At 32.5% G+C, this 15,643-nt stretch overlaps 1 protein-coding gene and 1 pseudogene across 4 annotated transcripts; one reads left to right on the top strand and one right to left on the bottom strand.

Annotated features, from left to right (window-relative positions):
* The first annotated feature begins 1,592 nt into the window (after positions 1-1,592).
* LOC123230385 lies at positions 1,593-5,962 on the top strand (annotated as a pseudogene).
* Positions 5,963-6,667: 705 nt separating this feature from the next.
* Positions 6,668-12,245, bottom strand: LOC123193574 (transcription factor MYB33-like). 4 transcript variants are annotated; one of them, XM_044606610.1, is made up of 5 exons: positions 12,116-12,208; positions 11,593-11,687; positions 10,407-10,825; positions 7,996-9,004; positions 6,668-7,230 (listed from the first exon to the last, which is right to left on the bottom strand). In XM_044606610.1, exons 3-5 carry the CDS (start codon positions 10,758-10,760, stop codon positions 6,923-6,925), a joined length of 1,671 nt encoding a protein of 556 aa, XP_044462545.1. In that variant the 5' UTR covers positions 10,761-10,825; positions 11,593-11,687; positions 12,116-12,208; the 3' UTR covers positions 6,668-6,922. The 4 variants fall into 4 exon arrangements, with proteins under 4 accessions (XP_044462545.1, XP_044462546.1, XP_044462547.1 ...); XM_044606611.1 differs by lacking the exon at positions 12,116-12,208 and adding an exon at positions 11,813-12,104; XM_044606612.1 differs by lacking the exon at positions 12,116-12,208 and adding an exon at positions 11,914-12,104.
* Between the last annotated feature and the right edge of the window lie 3,398 nt (positions 12,246-15,643).

Below are 15,643 nucleotides of genomic sequence, written 5' to 3'. Positions count from 1 at the left end.
CTAGGACAGTTAAAACTACTTGCATGGCCAACAACTTCCATGTAATGGCAGCACAACAATAGCCAACTGTTCTTTGCAGTCCATGGAAACAAAGCGTAACACTCTCAACCTTGTCCGCGATGTATAAGACTTCAATCTAACACCTCGTTATGCTCCTTTTCAAAGCATTTCGATACATAAGCAACCGTAACCAGTTCTCACTCACAGCTCTGCACAACATCTCTCATGTAGTCTCATCGGTTTTGGCCAACCATGGTGTGCACTTGGGCGACTCATTCCGCCTTGGATATGTAGGGGTGTGACAATGGCCATCAATCACTTTGAGAAACCGTGGTCACTAAGCCCTTTCATTAACCACAGGGATGTCGATAGAATTTAGCTTAATTAACTCAATTAAGCAAAATTTAATTATAGCATAAGAAATCCATAGAATAGGACAAATTAATGAATAAGAAAAGCTACAACAAAAGGTAGTAAATCACTAGGAGAGCATCTTAAGTTTTTAACTATATAGAAAGAGCAATGATCCCTAAAACAAGTTTTGAGACCAAATTAGGTATTCAAATAATGTGTCATTACGTAATTGTGTGTCATGATTTTTGTAAATGTTATTAGTTAAATGATAATTATATCCTTAAAACTAACGAATTTTTTTAATTTTAATAGTTGACAGATAGGTATTTAAATTTTTGAAACTTAACGGACCAGAATTTAACAATGAACTAAACCTTGGGTGGGAATAAGTTTTTTGGCCTTTTAGTTTTTATTATGTACAATTAATTGTGTGCATAGATAGAGACCTAAATTATGTCTACAAATTGTTCATAAATCCTATACAAAACAAGAATATTGTCTTTGAATTTCTCCTCGTCACTTAGTTTCGATAGCTACATTAATAATTAATTAATGTTGAGCAAGATTCAGACAAAATTATATTTAGAAGAAGAATACCTGTCGCTGCATCCCCTCCTTGAATAAAAACCCTAGCTAAAGAACAAAGTTAAGGGGATTTATAATATTAAAACCAGCTTAAGAGAAGCTGTATGCTGCTTAAATTACTGGTAAAATCACCATCACTATTCTGATAAACTCTTTACCAGGACAACAAATTAAAAAAAAAATTATACTTACCTACAAGATATGGCTTCTTAGATCAGTCAAAAACTTAGTTATTTCCACCCATTATCCTTTGTTATTCTCCTGTCCTGAGGTCTTCAACCTGCTACCTAAACTAAAATCCTAGAAAGTATCAACCCCGCTTGCAACTTGAAAAAATTTCCGTCCATTCCAGGATATCCGAATATGCGCTTGGTTTTGCCACCACCCTGGCCGCTAGTGTTTGTGTTTCTCTTTACATTTCTGTTCTACAAAAGGATTCGCTACGGCGTCGGTGTCACAACTGATTGTTCTTGAAAATTTTTTCTGTTTCTATCAATGCCCTTTTTTTGAAAATTTCTTCCAGTTTTCTTCCTGTTTATATGTTGATGTATGTTAGGTAGAATTTAGTTTAGATTAATCAATTTTTGTCAATTTTTCTAGAGGGTTGGAAAAATTTGATAGAGAGATTAATCTCGAAGGAAGATAAATAAATAATGGAAGAGGAAGCTCAGAGGGTGGTGGCGGTGATGGATGCATCAAGGGATGTTAGTCGAGGCGCAATCAAAGGAATCCTGAAGGGCTTATTTCTTAAACCTGGAGATGCACTTACATTTCTTGGAATTCTTCACCAGGTTAATCATCCCAGTACGTTATCTTTCATGCAACCTTAAAAAATTACTTTTGGATTGTATCTTAGATTTTTAAATTCAGCAAAAACTCTCTTAACTTTTATTATTTTCAACCCAACCCCCAATCTCCTATGTTCCCAGTGGGACACAGGATCAAAATGGATTCAAAATCGATGTTTGGAACCAACCAGAAAATCATTAAAGAAGAAATGTCCAAGAAGAGGGAAGAGTACTATAAGAATGAGGACATTAAGAATATTTCAAGGCAATGCGAAACAGAAAAGGTCATATCAATAAACACTTTGGCAGGAGTAGTATTTATTATATATTTATGCATGGGCTAATGTGATAATTTTTTGTTTATGCTGTCCATCAGATTGAGTTTCATGTGGAGGTTCGTGCAGGACCCTCTCAGAGGATGATTGCTGTGAGAGCTGTCAAATCTTTTAATGCAACATATGTCATACTTGATAGGTCAGTCATATTTGTAAGCTGGGAGCCTTACATCCCATTTATATTAAGGGGGTTGTTCCAATACTTAAATATTGTCTTGATAATTTATTTTTTATTATTTTATTTAATTTATTAATAATAAAATATTATAATAATTTCTTATTATTAATACTGATATGATAGATAATTTAAATGATAATTTGATTACTACTTTCACCTAAGATATTTAAAGATTATCAAGATAATTTTAATTTTATTATAATTATATTATTATTTATTAATTTTTTTAGACAAAAATAAATTTATTTTTAATTAATATGATAAATAATATAAAAATATTTTAAAATAATTATATTTAAGAGAATTTAAGTAAAATAATTTACTAGTATTTTTTATTACTTTTAATTAAATATAATAATTATTTATATCTATCAAGTTTTATCAAACATAGTAATCACCTATACCTAATAATTTTTTAAATGATTTATCTTTAAGGTAATCTTTCTATTTTGATAATAAAACATTACTCGAACCAATCGCCCCTAAATCTCAAGAGAGGAAAGGGAAGGAAAGTTTATTTGTATAGCAAAAAATATCATTATGTTTGATAAATACAGGCACATAAAGAAGGATATGGGATACTTCTTGGAGAAGCTCTCATGCAGAATTTCAAGGCTGAAAAGGGACAATTCTGTGGAGCAGTTGAGAGGACCGCAACCAAAATCAAAATTACAGGATGAAACACCCACTAATGCTCCAATGATTCCAGAAATGATTTCAGCTAGTCCAAGCACTGCTTTTTCTCATCCTAAAAGTAAATTATCTTTTTATTTTCTCTTTCAATGTTTCTTTATAAGTTTGTGCTTTAATTTTGTGTAATATAAGAAGAATAAATCAAACATATTTTCTTGAAAATTTCCCAGAATCTGAAAATCCTGATAATGCCAACTTAGTTGAAGAACAAGGATGTGAAGATTGTGGAGAACCTCCATGGCAAAACAATGGAAAATCTTCATTTTCCAAGTCCTCTTCAGGTAACCAACTCTCCACAGTGACTACAGCGTCAAACAATAGAGCTTCAAGACGTTCTACTTCTTCCATAGATCTTCAAGAGAATGAAAAATCCTTTATTAGAAGCTTTCAAAGAGAAACAGGTGATCTCCAACAAAATGCCCATCAAAGTGTTCAAAACAAGATTGCAGAAGAAATTTATAACCCAAAAACTCTAGATGAAAAAAGATGTTGGATTATGGGATGGAATCCAACATGTGAAGAATTTCAAAACTCAAGTTGTTCAGTTTGCGGCAATAGGCGACCAAAAATAAGATGCAGGAGAGACTTCAGCTATGCCGAACTCCAAGGTGCTACCGAGGGATTCTCGGCGAAGAACTATCTATCAGAAGGAGGGTTTGGTTCTGTGTTCAAAGGTGAGATCGATGGTGTTAAGATTGCTGTGAAGCAACACAAAAATGCCAGCCACCAGAGGGAGAAGGAATTCAAGTCCGAAGTTCTGGTGCTGACCAAAGCTAGACACGAGAATTTGGTGACGCTTTTAGGGTCTTGCGCAGAAGGAAATCACAGGCTGCTTGTTTATGAATACGTCTGTAATGGTTCACTAGATCAACATCTATCAAGTAAGTACACAAATACAATTGAAGAATAGATGAAACTCTTGATCCTGAAAAGGACTGATTCAAGATGAATAATTTCTGATAAACGTGGACGCAGAGCACGCCCGTGTAGTTTTGAGCTGGGAGAACAGGTTGAAAATAGCAGTGGGAGCAGCCAAAGGCTTACAGTATCTCCATGAAAACAACATCGTCCACAGAGATGTGAGGCCGAAAAACATTCTTGTCACCCATGATTACGAACCGCTGGTAACAATTTAATATGCTTTCATTTTACTCTCACACCACAAGGACTGTTTGTGTTCAGTGTTGGCTCTTGCTGTCATCATTTAAGTTTATGGATTAATCGCTAATGAAATTTCAGAATTAATTGTAAGATTTATATTGCATAAACTTAATAAAATCATGAAATCCTAAGTAAAACTTTAAGATTACAGTAGTACTTAGAACACTATATAATCTAAATCCATATAACTTCTGAAATTACCTCACTTGTATAAAAGTGAGTGGCTTTTCATTTCTAGAACCACCTTAAATGATGATTTTTAATGAAAAATCTATACTGCTTAGTTTTAGAGTGAAGATCTAACCAATATATAGTAGATTAATAAATCTTCCTATCAACAGCACATTAAACCTTAAGACTTATACTAGTATTGTTTATCCAGATCATAATTTTTAAGTGTATTAGATTTATTTTTATTTAATTATTTAAGCTTATATATAAACTGTTATTAGAGTATTTAATTAATGGTTTTGTTAAATCAAACTCATAATAAATGTTAACCTACATAAAAAATTTTCTGAACATTAATCATACTCAATAATCAACTCTAGAAACTATATTACCAAACCAAGGTTAAAAGTTTTATCATTTGCTGCTGAACCAGCTGGGAGATTTTGGTCTTGCAAGAACTACACGATGCGGAGACTCAGATAACTACTCAGAGACTATAGTTGTAGGAACTCTGGGATACTTGGCACCAGAATATGCAGAATATGGGAGAGTGTCAACTAAAACAGATGTTTATTCCTTTGGGGTGGTATTGCTACAGCTAATCACTGGACTCAAGACTACAGATAAAAAGCTAGAAGAGAAAAGTCTTGTGGGGTGGGTAAGAGCCTCAAACGCCAGAGAATTTGCATCCAGTCATCCCTTTTTAGTTCTAATATGTGAAGGGCTCATTGAATCCAGTTGAATTAATTATTTTGTTACAGGCAAGGCCACTATTAAAAGAAAAAAACTACCCGGATTTTATTGATCCTAGAATCCCAGATTTGCAAGATGTTCATCAGCTCCATTGGATGGTTCGACTCGTTGAAAAATGTCTCAGCAAGGGTGCCCAAAAGAGACCCCCTATGTATGATGTAAGTCTTTCATGATAATGTAAGATTTATTTTGCATGAATTATATAAAATCATGCAATCTTAATTCACAGGTTATATAGTATTTGAATGAAATTCTTTAGAATTATAAAAATATCTAAAATATTATACAATTTAAATATGTAAAAAGTAATTGATTTTCTGTTTCTAAAATATGAGAAAAGCTATACTTGATTTCAGAGTGAGATCTAATAAATATATAGTTGATAAATTGACTCTCTCATCAAAAGTCTAATAACCTTTAAAGGTTACAGTAATGTTATCTATTTAAATTATAATTTTTAAATATATTAGGTTTATCTTTATTGATCATTTAAATTTTTTTATAAACTGTTACTAAATTACTGATTTTTATTAAACTAAAATTATAATTAATATTAGTTGATGTAGAAAAATTTTCAAACAAATTAATCACAATTATCTAAGATATTGTATGAATGAATGTTATCAACGATACCGCAGGTGATTGTGGCTCTGAATTTCATAAGGAAAGGCGGAGATATTTGTGATGTAAGAGGGCTCTCTCCGGCACCGTCGTATTCCGGAAGTAGCTTGGGGGAGTCGTCTAAAACGCCATCGCCGTGGGAGGACGATGAAAGCTTTAGTGTGGAAAGCACAACAATGAGCAGCGGCAGCAGCTCCAGCCAGATGAGTTATACAACAAGACTGCCGCCAACTCCGCCGATAAGATTGGCTCGTCAATTATATTACCCTTCTCCTCCATTGCAATGGCATGCAGTTTCATCACCAAGATCAACTGAAAAATAATTTAACGAGAGGAGAGTAAAAAGCAGACATGGAGCAGTACTTTACAGTGTCATATTTGCATAATATATTATTGTTGCTATTTTGTTATTCATGGATTCATATTAAATCTAATAGACGAAAGAAAATAAAAAACCCTGGTATAAGTGGAGAAAAAATCATGCATCGGTTACATATATGAACCACCCACACACACAACCACACAACACACCCGCCCCACCCCCAACCACCCCACCCCGGGATGAATTTCAAACCATCACTTCCTCAAATCAAAGGCAATCATCACCAAAATGATTTCACCCGACTGAATTTTCCATCGAAAAAAAAATTATTTGGTGTATTTATTAAAAAACATCCGTACATTAAAACTAAATTGTTATATTTTTTTAAAAATGGTTTTTTTCACATTTTAGAGGCCATTGCCAAGAAGATTGAAAACCTCTTACGACAGACATGAGACCTCCTGTGGCTACCTTTAAAAGGTAGGGAAAAAAATCCAACAATTGATGGTCTAATTTGTATAGCATTATATGCACAAATTGGTGCACAACATTAATGTGACAATATAATTAAATATTGTTTTCTCTAATTCAAAATCACCGAATTTATAAATCGTTCTATAAAAAACTCAAAGAACAGCAGCTGGCAAATATCAGGAAAATCAACACGAAACTAGCTAAAATCCATCCATAACGAAGTGCAAAATTATTAAAAAACTAAAACAAGAAGCCTGAATGCATTTATATCTAATAAATTCCAAATTTTGCATACAGGCATTCACACTGGTTCAGGAATCAAGAAATCAAAATCCACAAATGACCCATACAAATCATGCCACAAGTTCAAAACCCCAAATCAACTTTTGCTGTCCGCCAGGCACCATTACCTGACTAGCAATATTCAAACCAATCAACCAAAAAAAGTTTCAAAGCAGTTCATACATTTCCGAAATCACTACAGACTTCAAGGGAGTTCAGACATTTGACACACTGCCGGCATGTTATTCCATGCAGAAGAACCAAAGCCCCATCCTTGACTTGCTGTCAAAGTTCCTGTTGTCATCTGCTTATATTCACTGCTCAAATCATCTCCAAAAAAGGTTGCTATGGCATCAGTAATCACAGTTGGGTTCTTAACATAAGCAGACCCCTGCTCAAGCCAGTCTGAACTAAGTAAAGCATCAGCCTGACTAAGATCATACAGGTTACTGCTTTCTTTTCCTCTATCAGGAGTCCATGCCTGGTCAACCGGTTCTAATTTCACCTTGCACCCTGCAGAACAATCAAGAGTTACATGAGAAACTATTGAGCAAACAGGTTCAGGGCAGTTGGAAAAATCTATCCAGCTTTCAATCGAAGAATTTTAGCTGATAGCCACTTGCCAATATATCTCTCCAGCCCCGAGAAAAAAAGGGAAACAAGAGATGCACTTAGCATAGTAGTTCTTGGCAAACATAAGTTATTTGGAATGGTTCAAAAATTTTTCAGGTATTCGATATATAACCCACAATTAGGGCTGGATTCGAGCCGAGCCGAGCTCGGGCTCGGCTCGGCTTTTTGAGGGCCGGCTCGAGTTCGGCTCGAGCTCGACTCGAGCCGAATTCGGCTCGGCTCGTTTTCAGTTCGGCTCGGTAACGGCTCGGCTCGTTTTTTATATCAAAACGACACCGTTTTGTATATATTATAAAAATCAAAACGACGCCGTTTTGTATAAAAAAATTTTTAAAAAAATATACCGAGCCAGCTCGGGCTCGGCTCGAGCTCGATCGAGCCGAGCTGAGCCCGGCTCGTTTCGGGCTCGAACCGAGCCGAGCCGAGCCGAGCTCGAGCCCGAGCTGGCTCGGCTCGAATCCAGCCCTACCCACAATATGCATTCTAAAAATAAACAGTATAAAATATTCAGTATATTCTATAATAGGTTCTACCAACTTCAAAGAAATAATGATTCTGAAATTCCTGGATGAAGTTTCAAACAATCTAAAAAGATACATTCTATCCATATATTATTATCATAATATCAAAGAGTTTGATGCATACCAACATATGGCTCAATCGGAGCTTGTTCATCCAATGAACTTCCACTGGTACTGAGTGGACTGCACTCATTGAAGAGAGAGGTTGCAGAATGACCCAGTGGAGAAAGGGGGTCACAGTAGTCTTCCCATTCATTTTGACAAACATTCGGCAGGCAACTATCAGCTATATCAGGAGTAACAGAAGATGAATTTGAACTCTTGTCAGAGGAATGATTCTTTGCACTGCTCAAAGTTTTTGCCTCATGGAGTAAAGCATCAAGCAGGCCACTGTTGCGCGGTGAAGGGCAATCTGACTCAACAGTACCAGTTGGAGGAGACTGAATAAAAGAGTCAACTGTTTCAAGTAAAGGTTGTGGGGGAGATGATGTACCCCAGCTACTTAAATCAGTTTCTGGATATTGGAGTGAAGGGAGCTCCAACTTCACAGCCCCTGAAGTGGGCGTAGAAGCAGAGAAATTGCCATTTGAAAGGGTCTGGCCACCCTGTATTACCCCAAAAGTCTCAGGGGCTTTGGTTGTAGGATCTTGATCCAGAGGAAAAGGCAGCCCAAATGGTGGAGCCATCTTATCAGGAGTATCATTCTGGAACTGATCAAATGAGCAGAACTCGTTCTTTGCTCTTTCACTATAACCAGAGAATAATCCCACAGATTCTCGTAGACGCTTCTCGCGATGAATTGTTGGTGGCATGAAGCTACAGAATGGAGAGCCCAGACCTTTCATCAGCATGTTGCTACAGGAAATATCAGGAAGTTCAGCGACATAAGGTAAGACACCCTGATTGGCTTTTAAACTGTCAAATACAACATCAGGTATCTCATAACCATTAGCCTGCAAGATATCAGGATGACCTTTAACCCCATTATTGATTCCACCAATGTTTTGGTTTTGACTCTCCTCCAATGCTTGGAAAGACACTTCTGGAGGATAGAGAGGCAAGCCAGCACGTTGACGTCGTTTAATTCGAGTATTCCAGTAATTCTTTATCTCATTATCTGTGCGACCCGGCAACTGAGAGAACAGACATACATCCTTTTAGATAAAGAAAAGACACATATTCAAAAAAAATAGAGGAACCTAGATTTCAATTTATAGAACTGGGAAGTAAGATTAATGAACTGGAAAACCAATACACCAATATTCATTAGAAGAAATTACAAAATACCCACTTATAACAAAATATGAGCCAAAAATCCCATTTGATAAGGGAAATTTGCTTATTTCAGGTAAACATAAGATTGACAATATTACATGAAATCTGATAGAGATTAAACTGTGCCATGTAAACCACGTCTAGATTGCAGATTGGCTTTAATGCAGGAAATGCAGTATCAACATCTTAACAAATCATCCCTCAAATACAGCGGATGTATCACAATTTATCTCTCAAGGACAGGGTAGGTTCTTAACATGTTGGATAAACTGAGGAACGAATATTCCTGTTTTCTATCTATATATTTATCTTTTATCTTCTGATAATGAAAAAAAAGCCTCTAGGATCAAATATACAGCACAATTTAACAATTGATTAAGTCATGCTGAGTGTTGACAATTTCCAAAGAAAAGCAATGCATTATTTGTGAACACAGTGCAGATATCAAAATAAGTCTTCCTTGAAAGTAACTAACATGTTTTCAAAATTAGAAAAAAAATATATTGACCAAATTATACACCAAAACCATTTCTCACTTATTATCTTACAAGTACACTACAAGTTTCACAATGCAATCTTTAAGTTATAAAACTCTGTACTTGCATCATATATAGCAGCTATCTCATTTCATGTTCAGTAGTATATTGGTGAGTTCAGAGTCTTCTGACATTAAAATAATTAGTGTGGTAGAAATATCTCAACACATAACATCATGAACCAGTACAGCATTACACTGGTAATTGCTGGCTTCTGAAATCCAGGTTCAAACCAGTTTTCACAATTTTAACACATTATAGAAAGGAATTATATATGACCTTTCCCAAACAGAATTTAGTTCCATTTTGCTAATCTTGAATGAATGTGTTGGGATCAATTGAGAATGCAACAGCATTTAAGAGAACCAGAAGAAGACACAACTATCAAAATAGAGTAAACAATTTTCATTTTCTATTGCTTAATTGATACATATGCAAACATGTGGCTTTCAATAATACCAAAATAATTTTTAAAAAAAAAAATTCTGATTTTCTCTTACATATTTCAAACCAAACGAAGGAAAACAGCAGAACGGTTAAAGTTTACCATGCTTAAACACATGGAATGGCATCATCAAACTAACGTATATAACAGAGCAAACTGAAAAAAGAAATCATATATTTTAGTCATGTGTAGCTATGACCAAAAGTTAAAAAAAAAAAGCAATTTCAGTTTAATAAATATATTTTTCAAAATATCCAAACAAACAAAAAAATAGCATACATGTGCAGCCATGCGTGCCCATTTGTTTCCCATTTTGGCATGGAGCTCAACAATCAGCTGCTCTTCTTCTTGAGTAAATGCGCCCTTCTTCAAGTTTGGCCTCAGGTGATTTGCCCATCTCAATCGGCAGCTTTTGCCACAACGGAACAACCCTGAGTTCTTCTGAACAGCATTCCAGTTCCCTTCTCCATGCTTCTTAACATAGTCAATTAAAATTGCATCTTCAGCAGATGTCCATGGTCCTTTCTTCAGTATAACTCCTTGAACAGAATTGCCACCTTCATCCACTAACGGCAAATCAGTCTGACCTCTGGAAAGCACCCTATCATCACTATCACTTGTTGTGTGACTCATCTCTTGACAATATCACACCAATCTCCACCCACAGAAAAGAACCATTCAAACAGCAAGGTGAAATCCTGAAGCATACACAAGAGAAAAAATTTTAAGCAAGCAATAAATTAAAATGACAGCGAAACTTTAAACACATTTTCTTATATTTACTCAGAGACTCTGAAAGACTTGCTATTTTCAATTATATCCTTGCGAAAGGATGCAAACAACATACAGAGCAAAACTAATACTGCCTAATCCAAAAACTCTTCTGACGCTTAAATCTAAAGCCTGACGCAAGTTCAAGTACAAAAAGCCAAAAACGGAGACACAACTCAGAAGCAACTGAAATAATCAAAAGAAAAACGAATTGGAGCTCACATATAAATAAATTAGCTAGAAATGGCAGGCACAGAAGTAAAGTAAGTAACACAAACAACTTGAACAAAGGGTTGAATCCTGCGATCAATAGAAGCAACTAACACCTAAAAAAAATGGATCTCTTGAGAACAAAAATGGACACTCAGTTAATAAGATTTCCATATTGAATTAAATTCTTTTACCCATATATGGAAGGCAATGAACCACCAAAAAGTTCCCAATAGTTAGAAACCAAAACAGACCCATACCAATTTATGGTCTCTTTACAAAAGCAAAAACCCTAATTCCTTTAATTAAACAAAAATCATCCTCAATACTACGAACATTACAAACTCAAACGCTAAGCAGTAAACCAAAGAAAACTAAATAACAAAAAAGAATCTCATGGAAATTATCTAAAAATGGAATCTTTTAGCTCAATCAATTCAAATCTATAAAAAATTAAAGCTAAACGCATAAAGAGGAAATATACCTGAATAGATTAAAATCCAAACACAAACAGACTCTTAACTCAATTAATAGCTCCTAAATGAGCTAAGAGCTGAAACAAAAGTTAAAATGGAGCACCTGAAAACAACAAAGTGGGAATCAGTAATGAATTTTTGACAAACCAATTGAAACAAGACAACAAATCTTAGCTTAAATTGCTCGAAAAACAACTGAAATGAAAAGAATATAACAAAAAGACAAACCCTAATTTTAGGAAATTAGAGAGACTCAAATGTAATAGATCGAGATGAATAAAACCCCAAAACCCAGAAGGAAATGACGAGAAAAAGACGGGGAAGCTAACCGGAAATTGTAAAAAAGAAGCAAGAGGATCCGAGCATACAAAGAATAAAACATTGAGATCCAACGAGAGAATTAGAAGAAGAAAGAGAAAAAGAGAATAGGGTTAAGAAAAGGAGAATGAGAGAGACAGATTGAGGTTTTTAACGAAGAGAGAAATGGCGTAAGAAGAGTAAAAGAAGGAGAGAGAAAGGAGGAGAGAGTACCAGGTTGAAGCTTTTTCCCAGCTTTTGAAGAAGAGAGGGGACGAGAATCAAATCAAATCACTTTATTTATTATATTTTATTTTTGGGATTTTTTTTTAAAATTAAATCAAATGAACTCAATGACTGGACCAACCAATCACTGACTCGCTTTGTTTCTTTCCATAACGCCAATGGCCTCACTTTTTCTTTTCTATTTTTCCCCCCTTGATCTTTTTTTCTTTTCATTTTCCCCCTCATCCCCACCCACCCAGAGATTTGGCATAAAAGAAAACACTCGTCTGCGAATTTTAGGAAATTAACACTATCAATCCCAATACTGTTCTCTATATTCAAAGGCTATAATCGTCTTTTTCTTTTATTTATTTTTTTATATTCAATCTCTCTTGTAATTGTTTACATTTTTTATTATTGAAAATTGTATAATTTTTTTTTATATTTATTCAATTTTTTAATAGAAAGAATAATAATATCAAATTTGTTTTTTATTCAAAAGTTCTCCTTTATTCTCTGGATTCATTTAATAAAATCACCATTTTAGTGACAGTAATTTATGATAATCAATTTTCACAGCTTGGGAACAGGTTTTTACCTTTTTTGGGACTTGAGTACCCCTACATTTGGGAAAACAATTAATGAAGGGAAATTTTATTCCAATAATTAATTAATAAAAATTTAAAACTTTTAGAATTATTAAATGATATGTGCAATGTCTGTCTCAAACAATCAAATTATATATAATAATAATATATTATAATATAATTAAATATTATTTTATTTATAATTTAAAACGATTCAACCGCATAATGATAAGTTATTATTTATACATAAAATTTATAAATAATGTCATTATAACTTATTTATAGAGTATTTTCATATTTAAGTTATTTTAATCTAGACAAAAACAACTTATCTTCGTAGACGACCACTCCTAGGAGAGCTGTCAGAAAGAGGTGATGTCAGAGAGGAAGAGGCATCGTCTGAAGGTCGTTGGAGAGGAAGAAACGACGTCAAAAAATTGAATTCGAAAATTGGAAACCTTAGGGGGGGAAATGCTATTTTTTAAAACTTGGGTTGGGATGAAATTATTAGTTTTTAGGGTTTGGAAGGAAAATAAAATAAATTTTAAGTTTATTTTTAATAATACAGATAAAATGATGATTTTACCCTTGAAAACGTTAATTTTAATAATTTATAAGTAGATAAATAAAATTTTTAAAGTTAATAAGAGGAATTTTAGGAAAACAATATACTTTGAATGGGAAATAGTCCTTTGGCCTAACTAAAAACATTTACATACATTTTCAATAACTTTATAAAAGGCGGACAATTTGCATCGTCATGTCACATTTATATGGTATCAATTTAGCTTTTAGGTCAAAGATATTTAACTTTAATTTGATCTGAATTAAAATCGTATCAATAATTTTCAATTTTAACCCAATACTATAATATTCAGATTAAACCAACATAACCCAAAACGACACAAAATTATTTATTGTTTTGACTTTCCTAAATGTTTTTTAGCGTTTTAATTTTTTTACTAAATTACTTTAACCTATTATTAACAAAACACATAATATAATATTTTCTCTTATTTATAAATTGTCCAAAAAATTATATTATAAGATTTTTAAAACACATCATTAATTTTAATAACTAAATCACATTCTCACTATCATAATAATAAATTAACAACTTTAATTGAAAATAAATTACAATATGAGTAATAAAAAACTATATAAAAATATGACTATATACAATTGGTAAGAATTTTAGTTATTGTTAATACTTATTTATGAATATTTATGTAATTTATCTTTAACAAATTCTACTAAAATAATATTTATTTAAATATTTGTGTTAGTTTAAATTACTTTCATATCAATCATGTTATGATTTGATTTAATTTTAAATCATTTAAGATTAATCTAAATTTCTAAATTAAATTTCATATAAAAAAGATTCAATCTTAACTTAATTTCTTTTATTGTATTATATTAAATTAATGAGTTATAGTGAAAATTATCAAACTCTAGCTTATAATAAATTGTTGACCGAATAAACCCAAGTAGTACAGGGGAGTTCTTGGAAATTGACAATCAATCTTTCTCTTATTCCAATCTTTGAAAGCGAAAACAGTACTAGAAAAAACTATGTTAGATATGTTGAAAATATCACTGGAGAGGGAGAAAATGTTGACAACAGTAAATTACTAAGGAAAATAATCATTAGAGAGAGAGAGTGTAGTTTGCTGAGATATAACAAATATTTTAATAAAAAAATTGAAATTTTTATCTTTATTTTAATCCGTATATATATATATTATTTATCTCAAAACTTAAATAAAAATATCGTAACAGTATTTTATTTTTCTAAAATACTTTTATTGATATAACTTTGTAGAAAGGAAGAATATTACCTCTCTCTTTTCCTTCAGTCTTTTAGTGAGGAAGAGATGAAAATTCTAAATTTATTTAGAGAATTACTATTTGTTATAAAAATTTCATAACAAAATCATTCATATTCAAATCAATATATTATGTGTTTTCTTTATGAACAATTAAAAATTAAATAATATATGATAAATTTATGTTCATGACTTCATATAAAATTTAATATTATTGTGATTTCATATTACTAGATTGTTTAATATTGTTATTTCATATTGTTTTTATTATTTAAAGTTGTTATAATATTGTATTAATGATTATAAAATACAAAAATTCAAATATGAAAAAATTTCAAACGAAGAATGGGTTGGTGTCGCGAATCCATTGGCATTAATGCCAACCTTGGTGGCATCGCCAACCTCCCAATTTTTTTTTTTTTTTTTTTCTTTTTTTATATAATGGACCCTTACAAGTTTGATTGAAAAATGAATTCAAATGTACGTGTTAAATTGTAGATAGAGAAAAAATAATATAAAATAAAATAAAATATTACAAATGAAGAACAACTAAAATAAAATATTATATTTGACTTTATTTTTCTCTAGTTTTTTATTCATGCAGTGGAGCTCAAGAGTGTAGGAATCCAAAACAAAGGACTAAAAACAAAGAAATCTTTAAATTCAATGGAACCCATTGCATAGGAAAAAAAAAATCTGATAGGGGCTGGCGACGCCAAGCCTTTGGCTTTGCGACCAAAGGTTTGCGTTAATGCCAAGAGGTTGCTTCGTTTGAAAACTTTGTAGATTTGAATTTTTGTATTTTATAATCATTAATATAATATTATAATAACTTTAAATAATAAAAATAATACACGCATGAGTACCAAATTAAAATAAACAAGTATAAAAAATAAAAGAATTAAGTACAATGAAAGAAAACAGAAAAAATAAATAAATTCAGTGGGGCCCAGGGGGTTGGTGTTAACGCCAACCTGTTTTTCATCTGAAATTTTTTAGACCTGAATTTTGGTATTTTATAACTATCAATACAATATTAAACAATATTATAACAACTTTAAATAAAAGAAACAACATGAAATAATAGCATTAAAAAATCTAATAACATGAAATCATAACAA

Source organism: Mangifera indica, chromosome 12 (assembly GCF_011075055.1).
Source record: "Mangifera indica cultivar Alphonso chromosome 12, CATAS_Mindica_2.1, whole genome shotgun sequence".
NCBI lineage: Eukaryota > Viridiplantae > Streptophyta > Magnoliopsida > Sapindales > Anacardiaceae > Mangifera > Mangifera indica.
Note: the sequence above shows the minus strand (reverse complement) of the source record. Positions and strands in the feature narration are given on the sequence as shown.